Source organism: Macaca thibetana, chromosome 1 (genome assembly GCF_024542745.1).
Source record: "Macaca thibetana thibetana isolate TM-01 chromosome 1, ASM2454274v1, whole genome shotgun sequence".
Taxonomy (NCBI): Eukaryota; Metazoa; Chordata; class Mammalia; order Primates; family Cercopithecidae; genus Macaca; species Macaca thibetana.
This window is the reverse complement of record NC_065578.1, coordinates 145,648,168-145,663,728: the sequence shown is the minus strand read 5'-3', so window position 1 is coordinate 145,663,728 and position 15,561 is coordinate 145,648,168. Positions and strand designations below refer to the sequence as shown.

Below are 15,561 nucleotides of genomic sequence, written 5' to 3'. Positions count from 1 at the left end.
AAAAGCTTCTGCACAGCAAAGGGAACAATCAACAAAGTGAGGAGACAACTCACAGAATGGGAGAAAATATTTGCAAACTACCCACCTGACAAACGATTAGTAACCAGAAAAAAAAGGAGCTCTAACAACTCTACAAGAAAAAAAATCTAATAATCTTGTTTAAAAAATGGGCAAAAGATTTGGATAGACAGTTCTCAAAAGAAGACATACAATGACAAACAGGCATATGAAATGGTGCTCAACATCACTGATCATCAGAGAAGTGCAAATCAAAACCACAACGAGATATCATCTCACTCCAGCTGAAATGGCTTATATCCAAATGAGGTAATAACGAATTCTGGCAAGGATGTGGAGAAAAGGGAACCCTCTAATGCTGTTGGCAGGAAAGTAAATTAGTACAACCACTATGGAGAACAATTTGGAGGTTCCTCAAAAAACTAAAAATAGAGCTACTATATGATCCAGCAATCCCATGGCTAGGTATGTACCTAAAAGAATGGAAATCAGTGTATCAAAGAGATACCTGCACTGCCATGTTTGTTGCAGCACAGTTCACAATGGCCAAGATTTGGAGGCAACCTAAGTGTCCATCAACAGATGAACAGATAAAGAAAATGTGATACATATACATAATGGAGTAGTATTCAGCCACTAAAAATAATGGTTTTCTGTCATTTACAACAACATGGATGGAACTGGAATTGATTACTCTAAGTGAAATAAGCCAGGCACAGAAAGACAAACATCAAAACCACAATGAGGTATCATCATCTTTTCACTTAATTGGGGGATCTGAAAATCAAAACAATTGAACTTATGGAGATAGAGAGTTCTAGAAGAATGACTACCAGAGACTGGGAAGGGGAGTGGGAGGGTAGCAGGGATGTGGGATAATTAATGAGTACAAAACAAATAGAAAGAATGAATAAGACCTAGTATTTGATAGCACAACGGGTGACTATAGTCAATAATAATTTAATTATACATTTTAAAATAACAAGTCTAACTGGATTATTGGTAATACAAAGGACAAATGGTTGCGGGGATGGATACCCCATTTTCCATAATGTGATTATTATGCATTGCATGCCTGTAACAAAACATCTCACCTACCCCATAAATACATATACCTACTCTGTCTCCACAAAAATTAAAATAAAATGAATTTTTAAAAAGTCAACAGGCACTATTAAACTGAAAACTTCAAGAAACAGCAATATAAATATGCAATACTAGAAATACAGAGGTCAACAGAAGACATAGCTAAAACAGTTAAGAGTAGTTTCCTTTCAAGAGTGAAATTAGAGAATGGTAAAGAATAGGGCTGGGACCCACTGTATTTTGTTATAAGTTTATAGAACAATTTAACATTCTAAACTATGTACAAAAATAATGTGATAGAAAAATTCAGCTTAACAAGTGCCTAGGTCCAGGCACAGTGGCTCATGCCTACAACCCCAGCACTTTCGGAGGCTGAGGTAAGAAGATTCTTTGATGCCAGGAGTTCAAGACCAGCCTGAGCACACAGTGAGACTCCAGCTCTACAAAAAATAAAAAAAATTAGTGAGGCGTGGTGGTGGATGCCTGTAGTCCCAGCTAATCAGAAGGCTGAGGCAGAAGGATTGCTTGTGCCCAGGAGTTTGAGACTATGTATGATGAGCTATGACTGTACCACTGCACTTTAGCCTGAGAGATAGAGTGAGACCCTGCCTCAAGTAGCCCAAAAAACAAACAAACAAAAAACAAAACAAAACCAAGTGCTTAGGAAACACACAATAAAAATAGAAACAAGAGGCCGGGCGTGGTGGCTCAAGCCTGTAATCCCAGCACTTTGGGAGGCCGAGACGGGTGGATCACGAGGTCAGGAGATTGAGACCATCCTGGCTAAAATGGTGAAACCCCGTCTCTACTAAAAAAATACAAAAAACTAGCCGGGCGAGGTGGCGGACGCCTGTAGTCCCAGCTACTCGGGAGGCTGAGGCGGGAGAATGGCGTAAACCCGGGAGGTGGAGCTTGCAGTGAGCTGAGATCCAGCCACTGCACTCCAGCCTGGGCGACAGAGCGAGACTCCGTCTCAAAAAAAAAAAAAAAAAAAAAGAAACAATAATAATATAGTCATAATAACAGCTAACATTCACTTATTTATTATTGTTTATTCCTTAAAACAATGCTATGAGGTAGGTACTATCATTTTCTCTATTTTATTGATAAGTAAACTGAGAGAGAGAGAGAGGTCAGATTTTGCTCGGGATCACCCAGTTAGTAAGTGATTAAACTGGAATTAGAAGTCAGGCACTTCAGTTCCAGGGCCTACACACTTAATCAGTGTATTTTACTCCTTAGATTTCATTTTAAATTGATTCTATAAATATTTTATGCAACAAACATTTGCCTAATAGTGCCGGGCACTGTTTTTGGTATTGGGACTACATGAGTGAGTAAAACAAAGACCATGTATTCATGAAGCTTAAAAAGAGGAAAAATAGAGACAATAGGGAAGACACATAAAGCAGGGACAGGGGACAGGCTATGATGGTACTGGTGGACAGTGGACATTACACTGAGCAGAGACTTGAAGGAAAAGAGGAGAAAGCCATATGGGTACTTGTAGACAGAGTGTTTTGGCAGAGGGAACAGCAGGTGCAAAGGCCCTGAGATGTGAGTGTGGATGGTGTTCTGGAGGAACCACTAAGAGGCCAGTGTGTCTGGAGCTCATGGTGAATAAGAGTTGAAGTGGGAGGAGACAAGGTCAGGGAGGAAGCCACAAGGGGTGAATCACATCACATATAGTCTTGTAGGCCAAAACGAAAAGACTTCAGTTTTTACTTGGAATGAAAGAGAAAGCCACCAAATATTTTATTTAAAAAAAAAAAGTTTGAAGAGTTTTGACAGTTTCCCTATCATCCTGGTGCCTGACACACATAACCTTCAAATACTTAAAGTATACAATTTGATATGTTTTGACACATTCATACACACATGAAATCATCACCACAATCAAGATAACGAACATATCTATCATCCCAAAAGTTTTACATGCCCCTTTGTAGCCCTTTCCTCCCACTCTCCCGGTCCTCACCCCATGCTGGGTAACAACTGATTCTGCTATCTTTCACTATATACTAGTTTATGTTTCCTAGAATTTTACATAAATGTGTTATGTATATCAATTCTTCATTCCTTTTTATTGGTGACTGAGCTGCTTTCCACTGTTTGGATATACCAACATTGTTTATCCATATACTCTCTATCGAAGTTTTAGTATATATTGGTTGTTTCCTTTTTGCTTTTACTATTATGAATAAAGATGCTACAAATATTTGTGTATCAATCTTGTTTTGTTTGTTTGTTTGAGACAGTCTCATTCTGTCTCTGTCACCCAGGCTTGAGTGCAGTGGTACAATCTTGGCTCACTGCAACCTCTGCCTCCCAGGCTCAAGCAATCCTCCCACCTCGGCCTCCTGAGTAGATGGGACTACAGGCATGTGCCACCATGCCTGACTAATTTTTTTCACTTTTTGTAGAGATGGTATCTCACTGTGTTGACCAAGATGGCCTTGAGCTTTAGAGCTCAATCAATCCTCCCACCTTGGCCTCCCAAAGTGTTGGGATTACAGGTATAAGCCACTGTGCCCAGCCCCGTGTTGCTTTTTTTGGAGACAGGGTCTTGCTCTGTCACCCAGGCTGGAGTGCAGTGGTGTGGTGTGTACAATCTTTTAAGCATTTGCGTGGAATACATAGTAGGTCTACATTTAACATTTTAGGAAACTTCAAAACTGGTTTCCAGAATGTAATATAGTACATTCATTTTGTTATTTTTAGCTATTCTAATTGTTGTGAGTGATACCTCATTGTGGTTTTACTTTCCATTTTCCTAATGAGTAATGATGTTTAACATCTTTGCATATGCAATTTGCCATTTACATATCTTCTTTGGTTAGGTGTCTATTCAAACTTTTCCTTATTGTTTAATTGGATTGATTTCTTAACATTGAGTTTTCAGAGTTCTTTACATATTCTTGATATAAATGTTTTATAAGATATGTGATTGCAAACATTTTTTCCAAGTCTGTGGCTTGAAGAATGTAAGTTTTACATTTTCATAAATTCCAATTTATCAATTTATTCTTTCCTGGATTGTGTTCTGAAGTTTTATCAAAGAAATCTTTGCTGAAGCCAACGTATGTTGGTTACTTTTATGAATCAACTTGACTGGGTCACGAGGTCCCCAGACATTTGGTCAAATATTACTGTGTCTATGTCTGTGAGAGTGTTTCCAGATGAGATGAAATTTGAATTGGTACACTGAGTAGATTTATCTCCTAATTGTGGGTGGGCCTCTTCCAATCAATTGTTTTTTAGAACAAAAAGGATGAGTAAGAGGAACCTCTTCCTACCTGACTGCTTAGATTGAACATCAGTTTCCTACTTTTGGATTGGAACTAAAAAATTGGCTTTTCTTGGGTCTTGAGTCTGTTGACTATCAGACTAGAAGTTACATCGCAGATTTTCCTGGTTCTCAGGCCCTCAGATTCAGACTAGATCTACACCACTGGTTCTCCTGAGTCTCCAGCTTGTCAGCTGAAGATCTTGGGACTTCTCAGTCTCTGTAACTGTGTGAGCCAATTCCTTCAAATAAATCTTTCTATATATAATTATTTATATATATATATAGGATGCATCTATACACGTGTGTATAATAGATGCATCCACATATGTATGTGCATATACACATACATATGCATGTGTATACATCTATACACACATGCATACATATATACACATATATATGTATACACATATGAACATATGTGTGCATATATGTATGTATAGAGGTGATATATGTACATATGTATACAAATATATAGGAGGTATAGGGATATATAGGATGGATATATTCCCATATAGATGTATATGTATATATATGTTATATATTTATTTATATGAACTCAGTTTCTCTGAAGAACCTGGCCTGTAAACACACCAAAGTTGCAAAGATTTTCTCCTGTGTTTTCTTGAGGTTTTATACATTTAGGTTTTACATTTAGGTCTGTTATCCATGTGGGTTGTTTTCTATGTGATATATACACATAAATATATTTACTATAGAAATTGATTCATGTGATTATGGAGGCTGAGAAGTCCCACAATCTGTGGTCTGCAAAATGGAGGAGTAGGCAAGTTGGTGGAGTAATTCAGCTGAGAGCTAGGGAGTAATGGGGTAAGACTTCACCTGAGTTCGTGGGTCCAAGAACCAGGAGTGCTGATGTCTAAGGGCAAGAGAATATGGATCTCCCAGTTCAAGAAGAGAAAATAAATTTACCATTCCTCTGCCTTTATGTTTTATTCAGGCCCTTAATAGACTGGATGATGTCCATCTGCATAAGAGAGATCTTTACTCAGTCTACCGATTCAAATGCTAGTCTCTTCCAGAAACACCCTTATGGACAAACCCAGAAATATTCATTGAGCAGCTATCTGGGCATCTCTTAGCCCAGTCAAGTTGACACATAAAATTAACCATTACATGGTGTACAGTGTTAGGTGTGAGTTGAAAATACATATATTTTTCTGCAAATGACAATATACTTGATCCAGTACTATTTGTTGAAAAGACTATCAAACTTTCTTCATTGACTTTGTACATTGGTGAAAATCAGTTAGTTGTCTTTGTACATGTAGTTGTATTTCTTGACCTCTATTCCTCTCTAATGATCTGTTTTTCTATCTTCATATAAATGTAGTCAGGCATCAATTAATGACAAGGATACAAACCTGATGGTGTAGCCTACTACACACCTAGGCTGTATGGTGTAACCTATTGCTTCTAGGCTACAAACCTATACAGCATGTTACTGTACTGAATCCTGTAGGCAGCTGTAATACGATGGTATTTGTGTATCCAAACATAACTAAACATGGGAAAGACACAGTAAAAGTATAGTATTGTAATCTTCTGGGACCACTGTCATATATGTGAACCCTCACTGACTGAAATGTCCTTATGTGGTTCATGACTGTACCAGACTGTCTTAATTAATACAGCTTTATAATAAAGTCTTCAAATAATGTAGTGTTAGCATTTCAACTTTATTTTTCTTGTTCAAAGTTGTTTGGGCTAAGTCCTTTGCATTTCCATATGAAACTTAGAATTAGCTTATCCATTTCTGTAAAATTGCCTGCTGGGATTTTGATTTAGATAGTATTTAATCTAGAAAATTTGGAGAAAACTGATCTTAAGATATTGAGTCTTCTGACCCATGAACAAGGTGTATCTCTCCAGTTATGTATATCTTAAGACTTAGATAAATATCTGGTTCTTAATTATGTGTTCTTTTTCTTGCTTCGTATTGTAAATATCTTCCTATATCTATTTTGGTTAATATGTATCATGTTAATTACAGTTTTGTTGACTCTCTTGTGCCAACATTTCTGCTTCTATTGGAATCTGTAATCCAACTGATTGTTTTTCTTTTGAAAAGGCTGTTCTTGTCAAATGTCTTTTTTCTTTTTCTTTTTTTTTGTTTTTTGAGACAGGGTCTTACTCTGTTGCCCACACTGGAGTGCACTAGCATGATCATGGCTCACTGCAGCCTCAACTGCCCAGTTAGTTTTTAAATGTTTTATAGAGACAGAGTCTCACTATGTTGCACTGGCTGGTCTTGAACTCCTGGGCTCAAGTGATCCTCCCGCCTTGGCCTTCCAAAGTGCTGGGATTACGGGTGTGAGCTACCGTGTCTGGCCTTTTCAAATGTCTTATCTTGGCCTATGAGTTCATCTTCCTCTGAGAATATTGGCTAGTCTGTCAGGCAATGGCATGGGAAAAGCAACTGGGGTTGTGAGCCTTAGAGTAGACAGGCCCTGGCACCGGAAAACCACAGTCATCACACCCCACTCCATGAAATAACCCCTTTGGTTAGGAGAATACCTTTTCCCTCTTCTCACTCCCAGAGAGGAGCAGAACTAATTCTTCAGCACTGGGTTTTAGAGGAGCTGCAACAAGGACATTATAATCTTTCACCCAGTTCCATCAAGTTCCTCAAAAACAGCACTGTGAACTACTGAGTTTATTTCGGAAGACACTTAGACCAGAGGTCTGAGTCTTTGTGTGGGGCAGACAGCAATTCTCCCAAGGCAATGGCCAATGATGAAAAAGTACAGAACTCCAAAGGTTTACCCTGTATTTCATATTTTATTCTCTCTCAGCCAGGCTAGATTGCCTCCTGTCTCAAGTCAAAGCCACCCTGCTTTACATACATAAGTTTAAGATAGCACCTATAATACCAAGGGCTTCTTGAAGTTTCCTATGTATTTTGTCTTTCTAAATTTCTGCTGGGTTGATCTTCAGAGAGGTAGCAGTAATCCTATAGTTCAGAAACTTGATTGTAACAGGAGCTGGGACTGAATTTCTAATGTAAGTAAACATTTAAGGCAGTAGAATTTCCTCCAATTACCATCTAATTGTAACCCACGTGTCTTGATATTAATAAAGTTGCTTCTGACACATGAGTTGCTTGGAAGAATACTTTGTGTGTGTGTGTTTTTGTGTGCCGGAGTTTCACTCTTGTTGCCCAGGCCAGAGTGCAATGGCCCCATCTTGGCTCACTGCAACCTCCGACTTCCGGGTTCAGGCGATTCTCCTGGCTCAGCTTCCCAAGTAGCTGGGACTACAGGTGGGAGCCACCAAGCCTGGCACATTTTTGTATTTTTAGTAGAAACAGGGTTTCACCATTTTGGCCAGGCTGATCTCGAACTCCTGAACTCAGGTGTCCGCCCTCCTCAGCCTCCCAAAGTGCTGGGATTACAGCCATGAGCCACTGTATCCGGCCAGAAGTGTACTTTTTAACTGTAACTTTTTGTTTTGGAGACAGAATTTCACTCTGTCGCCCAGACTGTAGTGCAGTGGCGTGATCTTGGCTCACTGCAACCTCCGACTCCTGGGCTCAAGTGATTCTCCTGCCTCAGCCTCCTGAGTACCTGGGATTACAGGTGCATGCCACAACGCCCGGCTAATTTTGTATTTTTAATAGAGACAGGGTTTCACCATGTTGGTCAGGCTGGTCTCGAATTCCTGACCTCGTGATCCACCCACGTTGGCCTCCCAAAGATTACAGGCATGAGCGACCGTGCCTAGCCTTTAACTGTAACCTTAAAAAAAAAAAAAAAAAAAAAAAATTGGTACCAATTGCTAACTTATTCACATTCCAGTAAAGGAATATATTTTTTATGATCCATATTCACTAAAATTTGTTGATACTAGCTTTATGGCCTGGTAAGTGATTAATTTTGTAAGTGTTCTATGTGTCTTTGAGAAAAGTGTGTTTTTTCTACCAGTTTGGATGCAAGGTTTTATATAATATTACTAACTTCAGCTTGCTAATTTTGTGTTACAGAAATTTTCCGTTTATACATTTTCAGGTGGCTTAAGCTATCAATAATAAGAGTGCTATGATAGTGGGTTAGTGAGTTTCTCCAAGTACTATTGCTCTTTGCTTTATACATTTTTGAGGTTATTTCAGTGCCTATACGTTGAATCTTTTATCATAAAATAATGACTTTTTAAAACTTGGTAAAGTTTTTCTTCCTAAATCACTTTGGTATGAGAGCTTTCTTTATAATGCATCTGGCATATATCCTGTTCCTTCTTTAGTTTTCCACCTTTTCCTGTCATATTTCAGGTGTGTCTTTTATAAAGAACATATACTAGATATTTTCAATAAGTCCAATCTAATTAGTTCTGCTTTTAACTGACATGTTTAATCATAAATTATTTTATTTCATTTTAATTTTTAAAAAACTATTTTTTTTTGGAGACAGGGTCTCACTGTGTTGCCCAGGCTGAAGGGCAGTGGCATGATCATGGCTCACTGTAAGGTCCAACTCCTGGGCTCAAGCAGTCCTCCTGCCTCAGCCTGCTGTGTAGCTGGGATTATAGACATGCATCACCACAGACTATTTAAAAAAAAATTTTTTTTTTGTAGAGACAGAGTCTTGCATGTTGCCCATGGTGGTCTCAAACTCCTTGTCTCAAGTAATCTCAAAGTGCTGTGGCTTAACAGGTGTGAGCCTCTTCGCCCAGCCAACCATAAATACTTCCTGTGATTACTGATCTCTGTGTGTGTGTGTGTGTGTGTGTGTGTTTATGTGTATGATTCAATTGTCTAATTTTATGTTTTGTCTGTATCTTATTTTCTCAATGCTTTTTCTTTTCACTTTTTTTTTTTTTTTTTTTCCGGTAGAGATCGGGGGTCTCACTATGTTGCCCAGGCTGGTCTCGAGCTCCTGGCTTCAAGCAATCCTCCTGTTTAAGCCTTCCAAAGTGCTGGAATTAATTATAGGCATAAGTCGTCATGCCCCTCACTTTTTAAAAAACAGATTATTTGGGGGTGGGGGGCAATATTTTAATTCCATTTCCCCCCTTCCACTGGTTTGGTAATTATATACTCCATTTCTATTGACTTAGAAGTTATTTAGATATTTTACCAATGAATACTTAACGTAGTCTTATCAAATGTCAAATGCTTGACTGACTAATGAGGTAGACATCTTAAACAACTCAAGGACCTTACATTGGACTTTCACTATAATCACCAACCCTGCAAACTTCACATGCTATTGCTGTCCATTATTTTCTTTCTTTTCTTTTCTTTTTTTTGTTTTGTCCATTATTTTAGATTGCCTCTAAGTCCTACAAATTGTCCGGGTGCAGTGGCTCATGCCTGTAATCCCAGCACTTTGGGAGGCCAAGGCAGGCAGATCACCTGAGGTCAGGAGTTCGAGACCAGCCTGGCCAACATGGTGAAACCCCATTTGTAGTAGAGAAATACTACTATTTGTAGTAGAGACTACAAATACAAAATTAGCCAGGTGTGGTAGCACATGCCTGTAATCCCAGGTACTTGAGAGGCTGGGGCAGGAGAATTACTTGAACCTGAGAGGCGGAGGGTGCAGTGAGTGGCTATTGCACCATTGCACTCCAGCCTGGGCAACAAGAGAGAAACTCTGTCTCAAATTAGAAAAAAAATTTTTTTAAACGTCCTACAAATGACATTGTTACAATTATCCCTCTATATAAGCAATGATTATTTATATAAACATTTTAATCAGTATATTGGCTCGTTATTCATTCTTGCCTCTCAGACCTTCCTTGGGACTTTTCTTGAAATACACCCTTTAAAACTTCTTCACAAAGGTCTGTAAACATTCCCTCTTTTTGAAAATCTTAAAATTATTTTACTTCATCTTTGTACATGAAAGATGGATTTCCAGGTACATAGTTCTAGGTTGACAATTTATTTTCATGCAGCACAATGAGGATGATTCCACTGTCTTTTGGCCTCACCGATGCTACTGAGAAATCTGATATATCATTGTCATTCCTTTGTAGATAATTTGCCTTTTATCTTGATTCTTTTAACATTTGTCTTTGCTTTTGGTCTACTATGGTATATTATTAGGTGTGGATTTAGTTTTATTTATTGTGCATGTTATTCACTGTGCTTTTTGTATCTGTATCTATGGGTTTGTAACTTTTACCAGGTTTGGGAATTCTTAGCGACCATCTCATCAAATTTCATGTTTTTTTCAGCTATTCTATTCTTTTCATCACGGACTATGATTGACTGTATCACAGATCTTCTATGTCTCTTACGTACTACTTCAGTTTTTCATCTCCCTGAATTTTTATACTATGTTCTGGTCCATTCTTCAGATGTATCTTTCATTTCACTAATTATCTCTTGAACGATCACGTTTCCCATTTCTAAAAATTATATATATTTTTCACTTCTTACTGATTCATTTTTATAGTGATTTGTTGCTTGTTAATTTTATTTCTATAAACGTCTCATACACAGTTACTTTATAATCTATATCTTACAATTTTAGGATCTGGCAGTCTTAGGAGAAAATCTCTTAGTCGTTTGTGTTGACTATCACTGATGGTGAATTATCTCATTTTACGTTTGGCGATTTTTGATTGTCTTACATTAGGTATGCTAGGTAGGATTTGCATTTGCTTCCGCAGACACCCAGTGGGATCTCAGTTGACATTTATCTGCACAACATGGCACTTTGAAGCTGTAGTTTGGTTACTTGGGAATGTTAAAGTCAGTGGACAGCACACTACCACTGGGAAGCCATGGGATGCAATGGTGGCTACTGAGGTCAGTTGTCTCTTCTCAAGGATAAAACAAATGTAAATATCAGGGCAGTTTTTCTAATCAACATTCTGACAAGAAGGGTAGCCACTTTCATCTAAACAAAAATTAAGTCTTCAGAAACCCCATTTGCAAAATTTGAAAACATATTGTCTAAAAAACAAACTGGGGGAAATTCCTAATATTATGGAAAAAACCAACATTGGAAAAAATGAACAAGATTCTAAAAGCACTCTTTAAAAGAGACTACTTTCTTCCCAGTCTTTACTCATTTATATGTTATGAGAATATACATATTTCTTTCTCATAAGGTCTAAATGCCACTTAAGTTTAGGGAAAGAGATTAAGCTCATTTATTAGATTAAAAATGAATTATTATGGTAAATGTTGATCTAAAATGCAATAGTTAAGGGAGATAAATATTTTATTTTAAAAATTATTATTTATTTTTTACAAGTTTAAAAAATATAAATAAAATATCTTTCTATTCATTACTAGTAATCCTAAAATAGATTCCAATAAACAATACATAAAATATTTTAAGCTGACTTTTTAGAACCAAAGGCAACCTAACAATAATTCATTCCATTCTTATAGGCATAGAAAAAAGAAAATGAATGAATCAAAAGTGATTTTGAATTGCTTACCTGCTGGCTGTTTTCACAGAACAATTTTTCTTGTGTCCTCTTTCAGCTCGATTATCTCTCAGAAGCTGATGCTACACAAAGTGTTAAGACAAAGTCATAGAAACAAAAATATTTTCATTATATTATTTTGCAAGTAGGAAAATATTCTCATTCAAAGGGACACTATTCATTTATTTGCATGGCTTTTTTTTTTTTTCTTTTTTTACTGGTTTCTCTTAAAGCAAAGACTGTAAGTACTACTTTTTCTGGAGTTCAATAGTTCAGGGAGACAAATTTTTCTTTTTAAAATTCATTCTTTATTGTCACTGTTGCAAAATTATCAGTGAGAGTTAGCAATCCAGTTCTTCCTGGACAGCTAAACTGCCCTCAGAGTCAGTTAAGATGTGGCCTGGGGATGGAAGTCTAGAACACAGTTCTTTTTCTGGTTCACTGCAGTAGCCCTGGTTGAAGTAATGCAACCTCTCTTGTCAACGGCCTTCACTGTCTCATTCAGTTGTGAATTTTTTAAGGTTTTGTTACCTATGCTGACATAAAGAGCTAATATTATTTTCTCTGTACCTACTGGCCTAACATGGTAAAGAAACATGCTTAAAACATTCTTCTTCAAAGAAATTATTGGCTTGGAAATATATAATTAGAAAAAAACATATTTGATTGCCTCCTCAAAATGCCTTACCATCTACTTCCCTTCACACTTGCTTTACCCTAACTAATTGGAAAGAAAAAAACAAATAGTCAATATTCTTTACTATGTGCTCACTCAAACTCTAGCTTATCTTATTTATGCAGAAATATGATTATATGCAAGACTGGGCTAAAATGAAGTTGTACAGAATATTAGCAATGAACCCCAACAAAAATAAAAGTCTTATAAGTAATAATGCAGGATAGAGGTGGGTTCTAATCCCAGCTGGGCCAGTAAATAAAAAGTCACTGGGTTCCAATAACAGCTTTACCATTTACAACCTGTGTAACTTTAGGCAAAGTACTTAACTTCTCTAAGCCTTGGTCTCCACCTGTAAAATGGAGATTACAATAGTATCTACCTGTAACGCTATTGTGAGTATTAAGTAATATAAACCATTTAAAATATTTAGCACTATAAAACTGGAACATAGGAAATGCTGAGAAAGGAAATGGCTTAAATGCTATTATTATAATTATGATGATAATTAATGGGACTGGCTCTCGGTAGGTATTATCTGACCAGTATCAATTATTTCTAATGACGAATAACTGCTTTGAACCGTTCAATTACATCACTTAGAATCAATTATTAGTTTACTTAGCTGTCCTTGAGAAGGAATAGACCTTAATTAGATGATCAAGAATATGGTTAGGCTTATTCTTTAAGGAATGTCTGAACTAAATAAGTACTCTTAAATTTTCTCTTAAATGTCTACTTTCCATTCCCATTGCCACCATCCTAGTTCAGACCACCATTTTCTCTGTCCTGGCAAAGTCTCCCAAATGATCTCCCTGCCTCCAGGTCTGCTCCCTTCTAATCTACTTTCCACACTGCAGACTCTATGAGCTTTCTAAAATTAATCTAATTATATGACTCTATGGAGATCAAACTCAAAATCTTGTATAAGGCTTTCATGATCCTTCATAATTTGATTACATCTCTAAATTCATAATTTATTATGTTTCCTCCTACCCCAACCTATCCTTCTTCCATCTAAATGATATTTCCTAGCCATATTGAACTTGTTAGTTTGGGGTATGTACCATGCTGTTGCTCATCTCTGGCCCTTTGCTTGGGTTATGCAATTTGCCTACATTTTCAGGGTTCATGCACTGTGTCTGGAGCATTTCAGTGCTCAAAAAATATTTGCTGAATGAATGGATGAATGAAATAAAGGAAGAGGGAGTGAGATCTGGTATCTGATATGTAGCTGAAGCCATATCTCGTTATTACTACTTATAGAAAAGAGCAACCAGTTATCTTAAATCCATTAATCTGAAAGTGTTTCAATTTAGAAACACTTCGTACCATGAACACTAAATTGTTTCTGAAAATAAAGAAAATTAATTACTTTGGCATTTCTAAGTCTAGTGCCTTTTAAAAAAAATATATATATATATACAAACCAACATTTGTGACACAGATAGCTAGAAGTAAGATGATGAAATCTCTACCTCTACCTTAAATTGATAACAGTTAATGGTTAATTAAGTTTTCTAACTGATAAAAGACAGATACTTGAACACTATTCCTGAGGCTTGTGTTAAAACAGTTCAGATAAAGAACTCAAAATCCCAAACACAATGTTATGAAAAAAAAAATTAAAAATTTATAGTTTAGTTTTGAAAAATGCAATTATAAGAACCAAAATAAACATTAGGTTGTATCTACTAGGTTTGGATAGTTCTCAGAGAGGCCACCAACCTGGATGAACTTAAATGACATAGCACCCTCTCTGAACATTGATGTTATAGCTCCTTTTGTTAGATTTATATAAGAATGTGTTTTCTTCCTCAAATTTATAGTTTTGATGGGCTTTGTACATAAAAACAAGTCAAACAATGGCATTACTTAATGCAGTGCATCTATATGTATAAAAGCCATCACAAACTTATTTCACCTTATCAATACAATTATAAATCTGGGGATACCACTGCAACTTTAAAATGAAGCTCAGATAAAACTACAGAGATCTCTGGGTCATGAATCACAAGTTAATATGTGAGCTTAGATCTTTTATGGGGCAAAGATGAAAAAAATAATCTAAGGTGTTACTTGAACAATATATATTTGCATTTAGAAGGCTCCTGGCCAGGCATGGTGGCTCACGCCTGTAATCCCAGCACTTTGGGAGGTCAAGGCGGGCAGATCACCTGAAGTCATGAGTTCGAATTCAGCCTAGTCAACATGGCAAAACTCTACTAAAAATACAAAAATTAGTCAGGCATTGTGGCAGGTGCCTGTAATTAATCCCAGCTACTCAGGGAGGCTGAGGCACAAGAATCGTTTGAACCTGGGAGACAGAGATTGCAGTGAGCTGAGGTTGTGCCACTGCACTCCAGCCTAGGTGAAAAAGCGAGACTCCGTCTCAAAAAAAAAAAAAAAAAAAAAAAAAAAAGACTCCAATATATTTTTTTAAAGTCAGATTATGAATTCAAAATAAATAAGAATCCTTGAACCCTGCTCTAATAAGCAAGAGTAGGTCAAAAGATTTTGAAAATTTTTTCATTCTTCTTGATACATATTTTTTTCTGTTCCCTTGGACTCCTATCAGTGTCACAAGTGAGGTTACTTTTCTGGATTCTGACTCAATAATGTCAACTCTGATCAAAAACAGAACTTCTGAATATGGTGCGAAGTGCTTCTTACCTTCCAACTTTCAGATTGCTGGACTTAGGCCAAACGAAGATACAATCCCCTTATTAGTGACCTGCAGATGTATATTAAAAAATAACTCATATAAGAATTACATTAAAATCTGTAAGTAAAAAACCTACGTACACAATTTGAAAAACTGCTGAATTAAACCAGGAAGAAAAGTATACCTTGTGGATAATGGTTTTTACATTTAAAAAAAGGAACTAAGAGTTTCTGTGGCTATTTGTGACATTTTTCAAGATTATTAAAAGTCTCAAATCTCAAGAGGAAAGACAAAGAGCAGAAATCTCATTCTCCACCAATCCTCTCTTTACTACCTGATTATACATAAGGCACTCAAGCCCAGGAGTGCTTCTATTGGCAGCCACTGTTCAGGTAATTCCTCAAGTGTCAGACAAATAATTTC

At 36.8% G+C, this 15,561-nt stretch overlaps 1 protein-coding gene across 4 annotated transcripts in view; it reads right to left on the bottom strand.

Annotated features, from left to right (window-relative positions):
* GPATCH2 (G-patch domain containing 2) overlaps positions 1 to 15,561 on the bottom strand; it is a 203,385-nt gene that overhangs the window by 53,622 nt on the left and 134,202 nt on the right. For all 4 annotated transcript variants that reach the window (XR_007723473.1, XR_007723471.1, XM_050780307.1 and 1 more), the window contains exon 8: positions 11,810 to 11,880. Coding sequence is in view for 2 of the 4 variants with exons in the window: in XM_050780307.1 (XP_050636264.1) it covers positions 11,810 to 11,880 (71 nt within the window). In the remaining 2 variants the exon portion in view is untranslated. The remainder of the gene's footprint in view (positions 1 to 11,809; positions 11,881 to 15,561) is intronic.